The 12,304-nt window shown below is 45.6% G+C and overlaps 1 protein-coding gene and 1 long non-coding RNA gene across 6 annotated transcripts in view; both read left to right on the plus strand.

Moving 5' to 3' along the window:
- The first annotated feature begins 1,990 nt into the window (after positions 1-1,990).
- Positions 1,991-4,180, plus strand: LOC144366418 (uncharacterized). The gene is made up of 2 exons (XR_013425522.1): positions 1,991-2,205; positions 4,076-4,180. It is a non-coding gene; the product is annotated as an uncharacterized LOC144366418 (long non-coding RNA).
- A 3,940-nt stretch (positions 4,181-8,120) lies between these two features.
- Positions 8,121-12,304, plus strand: part of Ablim3 (actin binding LIM protein family member 3) — a 111,183-nt gene continuing 106,999 nt past the window's right edge. For 2 of the 5 annotated variants that reach the window (XR_013438073.1, XM_078047521.1), the window contains exon 1: positions 8,121-8,289. Coding sequence is in view for 1 of the 5 variants with exons in the window: in XM_078047521.1 (XP_077903647.1) it covers positions 8,166-8,289 (124 nt within the window). In the remaining 4 variants the exon portion in view is untranslated. The other 3 variants (XR_013438075.1, XR_013438077.1, XR_013438076.1) reach the window with 3 other exon arrangements.

A 12,304-nucleotide genomic window follows, 5' to 3' on the forward strand; every position in this document is an offset into this window, starting at 1 on the left:
AATATCTTTGGCAACTTACTGAATAATTTTCAAAAACAAAACACAAACATTATAGGTAGCCATTCCAAATAAAAACTAAACTTGGCATGCTGGCACACCCCTGTAATCCCAAGGACTCAGGAGGCTGAGGCAGGAAGATGGTGAGCTCAAGGCAAATCTGGGCAACTTGGCGAGACCCCCTGCCCATCTCAAAATAAAAAATAAAAAGGGCTGAGGATGTAGCTCAGTATAGAGGGCCCCTGGGTTCAATCCCTGTACCATAAATAGATAAACCAACCAACAAACAAGATGGAAACTTAGAGATCTTGTTTTGCATGGGGCAGGTAAAGTTTGGTGGCTGAGGGGACCAGTGACTAGGTTTGAGTCCCAATTTGGCCACCAACAAGCTGGATGAAATTGGAAATATTACTTAAAATCTCTTAGCTTTAATTCCCTCAAACATCAAATTACTATTAATTCTCTCAAACATCAAATTACTATAAGTCCCAGGGCAGCAATGGTCTCTGTTTGGGGCAGCAAAACACATACATTCTCTGGACACATAGTAAGTGCTTGTATATTCATTAAAGAGATGAGGGTGCTTGATTTACAACATAATTATTTTTTCAATAAAGTAGCTAAATGCTGCTTTTTAAATATCAATTGGAATCTTGAATGCTGGAGATCACTATGACTAGCTGGGTCCTCCCCTGGCAGCACAAGTGCTCCAGGATATGCATGGCATCCTGTACTTACAGGTACTGGTATGTATATGGTAAAGGAAAGATGGAGTTCTTGCCATCATTGAGCCTGGATTCCAATCTTGGCTCTGCCATTGCACCAGCTGAGACATTTGATTGACCCTCTCCAAACCTCAGTTTCTTCATTTGAGAAACAGGAGTCATAATTCCAATCTCATGGGGCTCTTGGAAGAAACAAATGAGATAATGTATTCAAAGCCCATCACACAGTACCTAGTGCACAGCATACTCTCAGTAAAAGGAGACTTTATCATGCTCCTGGCCTCCAGCCCCAAGTTAGCACCTGATCAGTTACCTCTCTAAAGAGAGCTGAAGACAAGTCCTGAAATCAGAACCTGGCCCCAGAGACCAAGCTGACCCAGCTCTTTCCTGCTGAGTGGAAAGTCAGGAGTTGAACCCCCTTAATTTCTGCTCCACGTGCAAGAACAAGGGGTTTAGGGGTCAATATTCCATGCTCTTCTGCATGCCCACGTAGTGGGAATCAAAATGCAGCCCTAATGACTGGAACCCAGCATTTTTGTTCTGCTACAAGGCCAAAAGTCACTAATAAAGGTGTCAAAGCTGAAAATGTTTTGGAGAGCCAAGAAGAGAATAAAGAAAACTACAGCCTTTGATGCAATAATAAATTTTGCATAAAGGGCTCCATGTTACAGTGCACCAGAGACCATACTGCCACACACTCCACACTCCATTTTTTATAAGAAAGAGGAAAATGGAAAAAATCCAAATGGATATTAGGGCAGTATTCAAGAAAGTAAGTTCACGTATATATATTGATTGGAGAATATAGACCCAAACCATTTATACTTGATACATAGTAAAATCTTGGAGATGAAAAGAAGCATCTAGTTCAATCCCTTCATCTTCCAGATGAACAAAGTGATGCATCTGGGGATTAAGTAGCAGGTCCCATCCCTTCATCCCATAGTGGCCAGCTTGGGAAAAGGAGCTACAGATTGTCCCTTCGACTAATCCTGCCTGACTCAGAGATTACACTATTAGCCTTTAGGAGCTTCAAGCTCCTCTCAAGTGCTCTTCTCACTTTTGAAGTTCATTTATTTATTCAAGGACTAGTTACCAAGGACTAGTTACTAGTTACTGCATGCCAGATGCCATTCTTGATACTTAGGCTACAGAGGAGGACAGAATAGGTGCCTATTCTTTTTGCACTTACATTCAAGTATGCATCGTGGTCAAATAAAGTGCAAAATAAATAATACAGCATAGCTTCAGATAGTGATCCGTGCTGTCAGGGACACAGAACAGTGCCCTGTGACAGAGAGGGATGGATGAGAGAAGGACGACTTACAAGGCCTCTCCAGGAGACAGCATTCACCAGATATGAGACTGGATGAAAATGAAGGAACTAGTCACGTGGAATTCAGAGGGAGGAGGATTCCGGTCCGAAGGAACAGCAGCCGTGGGAGGCAGTGTGAACAGAAAGGAAGCCGGTGGCTGGATGAGGGTATGCAAGACAGAGATGCTGGGGGAGAGGTCAGGGCAGGGGCAGAGGCAGGGTGCTGGGTCTGCTGGGTCTTGCCCCAGGTCCCCCTGGCCTGGAAGATGGAAAGGGGGCTGGGATTCAGACGAGAGCCTCAGGCTCACAGTTTCTATGGTTTGGTCAGCTGCACTTTGCAGACCCTTCCATTGTGGAGACATTATGAGGAGTGGCCAGGTCAGTTCGGGAGGTGACACACTGGCCCCTGGACATGCTGTGCTGACACTCAGGGCCTGGTAAGGAACATGCCTCCAAAGGCCAAGGGAGCCTCCAGGAACAGAGTGGCCAGACAGCTCTGAGATGAAGAGTGGTCCCTCCCTTCCCTTTAGTCACCGTGACTCACTGTCATGAATCAGCCTTGCCAGCCCGGAGGAAGGGCTCAATCGAGTCTAAAGCTAATTTTGTAATCATTATTATTAATTTTTAATCACATGAGAACTCATGAATACATTTTCTCTGTTGGAAAGAAAGAAAGAAAATATAGTCCCTACAGCTAATGTCCCCTTATATTCCTCTCCTCGGATTCTGGTCATCTTGCCAGTCTCCCACCTCTCTGCCACCCAGAAATAAATACTACTATAAGCTTGGTGAATATCTTTTTAGATCATTTCCTATGCCTTAGAACACATACACATGTACTCATAGAAAAGACAGCGTGATTTCTGTGGATTGGTTTTAATACATTGCGGCATACTGTACTGGTTCTAGAACTTGATGTTTGCCCTCACCAGGTCCTGAGTGGCTCTCCAGGTTATTGTATAAATGCCCATCTTATTTTTTCTAATTGCTATATGATATTCCTTGGTATGACAGGCCACAGTTTATCTCCATATGAACTGTAATTTAGACTATTTCCAATTCTTTGTATATTACAAAAATGCCACAATGAAATTTCCTCTTTGTACACTTTTGTGAGTGTTGGTCCATCTTGTAGGTGGAGGACTTGACTCTGAGATGCAGTTCCCAAAAGAAAACTGAACTACCTGTGAAATTTCAAAGCCCCTAGTGGTTGATTAACCCAGAAGACCTGCCCTTATCTTTACTTCCCTCGTGTACTCACTGTGTGACTTGCCTCAATTCTGGTTCCTTGGGGACTCTGAACGAGGAAGATGGTCATTTGGAGGAATTTTAAGAACTCATACAGCTCTTGCATACAACAACTTTGTAACTCCAAGGGTTAAACCTGTGTGGTTGTCTCACAAGCAGGGATTTGATTTCCCTTTCAGTAGTTACTGGGCATTTTGTGGGAAGGTATTGCTTTGTATTGCAGTGTGGCAAGCTCACAATGTGCCACTTCAACCAAAAGAATGCACTTTAAGGGTGTTCCTGGGGAAATGACTAGCACATACATAGACACTAACTTCTGCTCATTGTTTCCATGCCCTTTCTTGACATTAGGAGATATGCTGTCACCTTTTGCAAATCCTGTGAAAGTTTCTTCACCACATACTATACTAAGATTGTATAACAGGATCCTCCCAGCCCAGTAGAACCACCTTGATCGTGGGCCCACTAATCCTAAGAGTGTGGTTTTCCATGACCATCTACACACACTCAGCTCTTCCACATGGAGCCATTAGACACACCATTGGCATCAGGTCCTATCTCAACCTCCAGCCCGTGGATCTCTTTTGTTCCTTAGTTCTATGCCCGCTCCTTCCCCTCAACGTCACACCAACACTGAGAATGACTCCTCTTCTTCTCCTTCAGCCTCAACTAAAATGTCACCTGCTTAGGGAGATGCTCCCTCTTGGTGTCCACTCTGCCCCCTCTCCACTTATTTCACAGATGGTAATCGTAAGACTGTGTGCTCATCAATGTGCTATCTCCTCCCCAGGGCTTCTGCAGCACAGTGCTGGGCATAGAAGAGATGCTATGGATAAAGAAAAGAATGAATGAACTTCAAAAATTGAAGAAATAAATACCTCAGTTCTTCCTCAAATGTCTGCCAACATTTCTTCCATCTCGTACAAGTAATTAAACCACCATAACCGAGAAATTCACCTTGGTCCAAGGGCTTGGTAATTAGAAGTGCATCCATCTGAGTACACAGTAGAGAAATACAGGCGTCCTTGGTATTGGCAAGGGATTGGTTCCAGAACCCCTTCAGATATCAAAATCCATAGATGTTTCAGTCCCTCTTTTAAAATAGCATAGTATTTACAAATAACCTGTGCATATCTTCTCATACTTAAGTCATCTCTGATTTATAATACCTAATACAATGTAAATGCTACAAAATTATTGTTACACTGAATCACTGAATTGTTTAGGAAATAATAACTTTTTTTAAAAAAGGCCAATATGTGTTCAGTGCAGAAGCGATTTTTTTCCAAATATTTTTGATCTGTGATTGACTGAATCTGCAGATATGGGACCTTGAAGTAAAAAGGCACCAATTGCAGGGCTGGGGTTGTAGCTCAGTGGTTGAGCACTTGCCTTGCATCTGTGAGGCACTGGGCTCGATCCTCAGCACCACATACAAAAATTAATTAATTAATTAATTAATTAATTAATAAGGATTTTTTTTAAAAAAAGCACCAATTGCATATGTACATATGATATCTGATTGGGATCTCCTATGTGGAGGAAATGACTTAATTATTTCATACAATATTATGTGTAGTCTACATATATGTATCATGTTTTATATAATACATATTCCACCTATATAAATTATCATAAACAATACCCTTTATATATCTTTCTACAATTTTATTAAAACATGTGCCATGATTACCATATCATATGTAGATCTATCCCATGTTAATAACAAATATATGTCCTTTTCAAAATTAAAAGTACTCACTCTTGCTGAGGTACACCTGCAGCATAGGGATGGCTCGTAGAAGCCATCAGACCACAAGCACTCCTCCCCCACTCCCGCCCCTTAGAGACCAGAGGACTCTGCATAGTGATGAGGATGAGGGAGTGCTTGCTCATCAACAGGTGCAGTGCCAGCGTGGGCTGCGGAGGGACAGGCTGATGTGGCCAAGAGAAGTGGAGGATGCAGCAGGAGGGGAGGAACAGAAAGACAAGTGGAGAGAAGTCAGGAGCCCATGGCTGCATTAGTCAATGACAGCAGTGAGGGGCACAGAAAGTGAGAAGGGCTGGAGATGACGAAGGTAGGGACAGGAAGTCAGGAGAGATGGAGCCTTGGTGGAGAGGCATAGTGGACAGCCCAGTAGCATCCTGGAAGGGCAAGGTCATGGTCAGAAGGGAAGCTGGCCCCAGGAAGCTTCCTCTTTCCCCTCAAAAAAGGTAGTAAACTTGTCCTCCAATGGTTTTGCCACATGGCTTTCCAACAAACGGGAGCATTTGTATGTTTCCAAGTGGGACTTGTTTATCTCCATCTGGAGTCTCAAAAGTTCAAAACAGACTTCCAAACAAAGGGACCCTCTGCTCCACAGTTCTCAGTCCTGTGCTCTGGCAAGGAGGGAGGCAAGGTCCTGGGCTCCCCTGATGATTTTCACAGCCAGGGCTACAGAAAGTCCCACCCCCAGCTTCCTCCTGCGTCTTTCCCCTCCAATTGTCTTGAACATCCTCAGGGGGATAGCTTCCTAAGTTTCTTTTAACCCTTTTCTCCCTATCCTTATAACTGTGCAAGGAAAATGAGAATGTTTCCCCCATGAAAACTACTGAGCCTCATAGGGTTGTCCAAGATCCAAAGTTCTTTCCTAAAAATCCATCAGCATGCAGTTGGATGTGTTCTTAAAAAGAACCTACGACAGAAGAACTGGCCAGTTAAGCTTCCTGCAGTTGGAAAATTCTGAAGGCACATTTTCATGGGCACCACTCTATTTCTACCCACCATTGTCACTGAGGGTAGGTATAAGTAGTGAAGGACAGTCCTAATAGCAGACATCAAGACTTCATTTGGCATGTAACACACTATGCATTTTAATACACAAAACACCCAAAAGGTAGATGCTCTCATTATAACCAAATTACAGATGGAGAATATAAGATAGAGGCTGAAGTTGGTCCTCCATGAGGGTAGAAGCCTTGTCTGTTCTGTTCATCACTGGATTCCCAGCAGCCAGCACAGGCTTGAAACTAAGTGAGCATTCAATATGCAGTGGTTGAATGAATAGATGAAGGAATACCGTTCTTTATTCGACTGTCCTGTAATCTGACATTTTTTTAAACACAGAATCTTTGGGCAGTAAGTGAATACATTCATGAAATAGCTCTATTAACTCACTTGAACTTTCTTGGTGGGTAAAATATATTGAATAAGGAATAAGAAATCTCAATATGACTATGTAGATAATCTTTAGAGAGATCTTTTGGAATAATTTAAATATTTATTAATCACTTATTGTTTTAAAAGCTATTTTAGTTCTCTCAATCTCAATAGCAAAAATCTGTTTGTGAATCCACAGGAATAACTATCTAAATGGCTAAGCAAGGGAGTCCATAGCCTAGAAATCTTCATTCTTTCTGGTATCTCAGGGCTTGTTATATATATGAAAGCCTGAAAACTATTGTGAAGAGGTTAGAGCTATTTTTGCTCCCACCCCATTGGAAAAAAACAAAATCTTAAAAGCTATCAAAATGTGTTCCAAATCATTGACCTTCAATTTACCTAAAGATCTTTTAATTGCTATCATGCTTTGGGGTCATGAGCCATATTAATATTTTCCACTTTGTGTAAGATAGAAATACTGGACTTAATCTAAAAAGTGTTCTTTCTCCAGTTTTAAGAGGGTGGCTACTTTACCTTCACTGATACTCCGGACTCTAGTGCACTGAGTCACTCTTACACAGAACTGAGCTAGAAGTGAGATCTGGTCCAGGTCTGCCAAAAGATGCTGCGTGTCATAGGTCAGATAACTCAGCTTCTCTGGCCCACTGTTTCCTTGTCTATTAGTTGAGAGTATGAGTGTTCATAGTTGTTGTTTCTTTTTTTTCTTTTTTTTTTTTAATTCTGCCTGTGTTCTTCATTAATGTCATTTCTATGGACAGGGATTTTCCCGATCTTGTTTTTCAACACTCGAAAGTCACACTTCATTTATCATGAATTACTTTCAGAAGGTGGAGGTTTTAGTAGGCACAGGAATGTAAAGAACCCCACCCTATTTTGGTCAATTGCAACTAAAAATATTCAAAAAATAAATCTCTATGATACACGCCTATAAGAACTAATTACCAAAATAACAATAATAATAATTTGGGGTAAGAACTAGTTGACCATACAAAAACTGGGTGAGTTTAGTCATGAGGTCACATACCTATTGCTTTCCTCAAACGGGGAAATGCCTGGGTGGAGGTGCCCAGTCCACCTTAGAGCTGTGTAGTATGAGAGTCTAAAAAGATCTGTGTCATCCTATCCCGAAATATTTATTGATACCTACTGTTCTAGGTAGTTGGAGGTAGAAGGTTAACCCTGCTGGCAAGACCATTCCTTCATGGAACTAATGTTCTAGTAAGAACTAACGTTCTAGTAAGAAAGAGATGAATCAGTGCTAAGGGGCACGAAGAGAAAGGGTGGGAAGTGGGGACATAGGTACAAGGCTGTGGGAATCCCCAATACCTCACGCACGGGTCCAGCCGCCTTCTCCAGCGGAGGAAGACCAGCCCACACAGCAGTGACAAGCTCAAGACTAGACTGCACCCCTTCTCAGCACCAGTGCTAGGGTGGGAACCTTCTTCCCTCAAAGTCTTTCCTTCCCAGCCCCTCCCAAGAAGTTTCTTTCCCTCTCGTGGTCTAGCCCGTAGATCCGTATCAAGAGAGGGAAAAGAAGCACTCAAGCATCCTCTTGTTGGCCCCAGGACACCAGGGTCCCATTGCAAGCCCCAGGCCCCCAGGAGCCAGGCAGAAGCCAAGCGGGGCGGGGCCTCGGACTCGCGCCCGCGCGTCCAGCAGGTGGCAGCAGCGAGCGGCCGCGCCCCCCGCGCTGCCAGCCCGTGAGCCCTCATCATGGATGGCGAGCTCTCCTATTTCGCTTGGCTCGCCCTGGAATCCCAGACCCCAGACGACGGGCAGGATTCATGAGCCGGTCGCAGGGGCCGGGGCAGGAGCCTCTGGCTCCCGACGCTGGCCGAGAGGTGGGTCCCGGGGCGGGTCGCTGCTCCCCGAGGCCGGGCGGGGACGCGCTGCCCCCGCCCTGCCTCCCTGTGGTCCACACCCCCTTTGGGCTCCGGAGCCGCTGGGCTGGAATAGTGCGGGGTGCGCGCGAGCAGGCGCTGCCAGCCCCGCTGCTGCCCGGTGTTCGGGTCCCGGGCGCGGGGGCACCAGGCCGCCGGTGTCCTCCCCGCCTCCTCTCCTTCCTGCTCTCACCTGCGCCTATTAGTCCACTCGCCTTCAAGGCCAGTGGCCCCAGCCCAGGCGGAGAGGGGACAGCAGAGGAAGAGAGCACCTGAGGATACAGAGCTGGCCCTGGACTGCCTTTTCACCCCCAGGTGATGAGTGAGGTCGAGAGAACGGAAGATTTAAAAAGCAACCGGGGCCTCCGTATTGAATGAAAGACCCAGTGCAAAGGCATCACCATGAACACGAGCAGTAAGTGGATCCTCCTCTCCTTTGCCATGGGAACAGGGGTGGGGGCGGGAGGTGCAGGAGCCTGCGCGGGGCTGCCTGGAAGGAAGAAGGAAGCCTGGCATCTGCGTGGACACCTGACCACGGACTCCTTTGGGTGCTTTCTGAGCCCTCTGACTGAGGAATGGTTTTGGGGTCTGGCTTTTCGTGATGATTTTGCTAATGTTTAGTCAGTGGCGCCAGTTGCCTCTGTCGGAAAGGCTGCTGCTGTCTCCTTCTAGCAATGCCTGGGAAGGCCTAGGCAGCAGTATGTGGCCATTGTCTGATGTGGGGGCTCCAAGAGACCTCTGTGCACACATCTGGAAAGCCGTGGAGCTCTTATCCATGATCTGCCAAGAGCAGGGAAGCTGACTTGAGGGTAGGTGGGCATGGACAGGCAATGGGATAGGAAAGAACAATTTGATAAACAAATCTTCATGAAGCCACCTTTGAGTCTGGAGGCTGTGAAAGATCCAGTTCCTGTGTCCCTCAACCTGGTGAGGCCAGGGCTGGTTTCTCTACCAACCTACAAGCTTGTTGGCCACCCTGAGAATCCGAGAAAGGACAAGCCCTTGGGGCCACATTTCTAACATGCCAGAGGCCATAAGTCTTATAGAACCAGAACCAGACATTTTGCTTCTGGCTTGGGCCTCTGTTACAGAGAAATACATTCAGCAAGACAAGGAGGCAGTCTCTGTCTTCAATATAGTCCCCTGACTATGAGCACAAATTGATACCCTGGGAGGGCACAAATGGGTTTAAGTCTCACTTTCCTGGCCCTGTTGTGAGCTTGACTTGTCTAGGTCACTCCAGCATCAGGTGGAGGGTGTTGATCCAGAGGATCCCTACCAACATTCACTTCCCTGGGTCTCTGACTTTGTTATTAGTCCCAACTCTGCATTTCAGATTGTTCATCTGTAACATCATAGTGGTTGTTAGAGACGCGTCTAATCTAAAAATCTACTCTTTTTTTTTTTTTCTGAAATAGCTAGAACTGAAGCAGGGCCAGAAAAATCAGTACCTTACTGAGACCTTACTCAGCCCAAACCCACTATTTCCTCACCCTCCCTCCATTTCAAGGCCGTTGGCATAGAGAAGAGGAAAACAAAACAAAAGCCACTGAGATGGAAATGAAATATATTTATTTACTATGTGTTTGTGTGACTCATCTCTGCTGTCTTCCTTTGTGTATTGCATATCTATGCTAAGAAAGAGAGTGAGGCTGGACTCCCTCTGCATTTTACAGCCCAAAATTTTGCCTCTTGATTTCGACTGTCTAGAAGGATGGCCTCCTACCAACCTCGGGAAAGGAGCAAAACCCTGTAAACCCATTCACCTAGTGAGCCACATGTTTGCATCTGTGTGCTTGCAGGCAAATAAAGATGTGAATTGCTGTCAGTTTTCGCTATCTCTAGGGGTGAAAAAAGAAAAAAAAATGTATTTATGGAAGTCTTTTTCCACTAAATGATAAAAGAGAAAAACAGCTCTTCTATTTTTCACAGAACTAAGGAGGGCAATAAGCGACTGATTCTGCACTTTTCGAAAAGAAACTCTTGGTAGCAACACTGAGTATTCCTGTATGAAGGAAGTAGAGATTTTCCTTTTATTTTTTTTTATATATAACAATCAAGAGAGTCGAATACTGCAGAAGATGAGGACTGGCAAAAATGCCATTCCAGCTTCACCTACTTCCTCTAAGCAGGGAGAGTGTTTATTCTGCAGGAGTGGGAGAAAATAAACAACAATGGCCCAGGTAGCCTCAGGAGTCCCTGAGTTCCCCATGAGAGGAAATGCTTCTCTGAGTGGTTACCTGGAGGGACACTGTGGGGAGTCTCAGGTTCAGGGCTTTGCCACTGGACTCAATCATTATTGAGGTTCCTCCCAACTCTGAGAGTCTGCAAATGGAGAGACTAGAAATCAGACCTCACAGGAAGGACAAGGCCATAAGGTCACTGGGACAGAGCATTGACAGGAGGTCCTTAGCAGACCTGATCTAAGCAAAATGCTCCCCTTTGAGAAGTGAAATTTCTCCTGATTCTCACACCGGAAATTGTCCCTAATAGAAACTCCTACTTAGTTTCTGTCTTCCACTTCCAGTCATGGGGACCTTGCTCCTCTCCCCAGCCATGGCCAGGCACTTTCCCGCTGCCTTTCACCAAATTCTCCCACCAAAGCTGTGGCATGGTATTATTATTCCCGTTGAGTAGGTGACTTCGTGCCTAATATGTGGTAACTTCAAGTCATACTGTTAACTGTTGGCTTGTGAAAGGTGTTGGGAAGTGTAACGTTTAATAGTGGGTACAATCCCTAATCAGTAGTTCAAATGCCAACACTCAAGTGCAGATAAATCTTGAGCTTGTTTCTAAATTCCTAATCACTTCATCTGGAGAAGAGCAAGGGTTGTAGTCTTTGGGCAGCTGTAAGAGTTGATAGGGCTCAGGCCCTGGAATCAGGGTGTCCTGAGTTCTGTTCTTTTTCTTAGCTGTGTGGTTTTCAGCAGAGTTGTCTCACCTGCAAAAATTAGAAGGGAATAGAGACGAAATGTTCATGTTTCATGTAAAATACCAAGAGGGGGACCTTAGCTGTGGACATAGCTGCCACCATGTCCACAATGGGATGGTCAGGCCACCACAGTTACTCTGGTGGTCGCTGGGGCCATTAGTCACCATTAGCAAGGAGGTCTGTCAACCTTGCAGATGTCACACCTTCAGTATGATTGAGAAGCATACCCGGAGTGTGATTTTTGAGGATTGAATAGGATTATAAGGAGGAAATGCTTGTGAAAATGTGTAAACTGTTGTTCTTAGTAAAAAAAAAAAAAAACATTTCTCGGTGACAGGAATAGGAACAGGCTCAGTGACTCCCCAGTGTGAATTTTTAGAATCCTTTCTTCTGAATTCACACTGAGCATCAGTATGCTAAACAGCAGGCACCTGGGAGACAGGGGGTAACTTGGGGCGGATAGAACAGGGTGGCAGACAGACCTGTTCTGGCCCTCAGAGCCAATGAGGGAGGGGGAAGGAGGGAGACTTCAAAGGCAGGAGCAGGCCACCAAGCTTTAGGAAAGCCTGAGCTCCTACCAAGGTCTCCACTTCCTTGGGTGAAGGACTCCAGAGGAGGGCAAGGTAAGCAGGTCAGGGGTGGCACTTTGACCTCTTGGGGTATGTCCATCATCTGGCCCTTCTTTCCTCTTGCATGCTCCCAACCAAATTCCAAGACCTGTCATCTGTCTCCTGACCTCCTGGGGCAGCCCATAACTGGTCTCCCATCACCTACTCTAGCACCTCCTGTCCTCCCCATCCACTCTCTGCAGTACTCTCTGTGGGGTCCACAGCCTGTCCTTTCTTAACAGCCCCGCCTCTTCCACGTAGCACCATTCTCCCCGCACCTGTTCCAATTGCCTCTTTCCATTCCCTCTGAAGCCTTGCTCCTGCCCACTCTTCTTGGGAAGTCCCCTCCCCACACAGCACCAGCCCAGCTCCTCACCCCCTAGAGCTGCAGAAGTACTCTCCAGTCTCCCAGTCCAGCTAACCACCCCCTCAGGTA

The sequence above is a fragment of the Ictidomys tridecemlineatus genome, chromosome 1 (genome assembly GCF_052094955.1).
Source record: "Ictidomys tridecemlineatus isolate mIctTri1 chromosome 1, mIctTri1.hap1, whole genome shotgun sequence".
In the NCBI taxonomy this organism is placed as follows: domain Eukaryota; kingdom Metazoa; phylum Chordata; class Mammalia; order Rodentia; family Sciuridae; genus Ictidomys; species Ictidomys tridecemlineatus.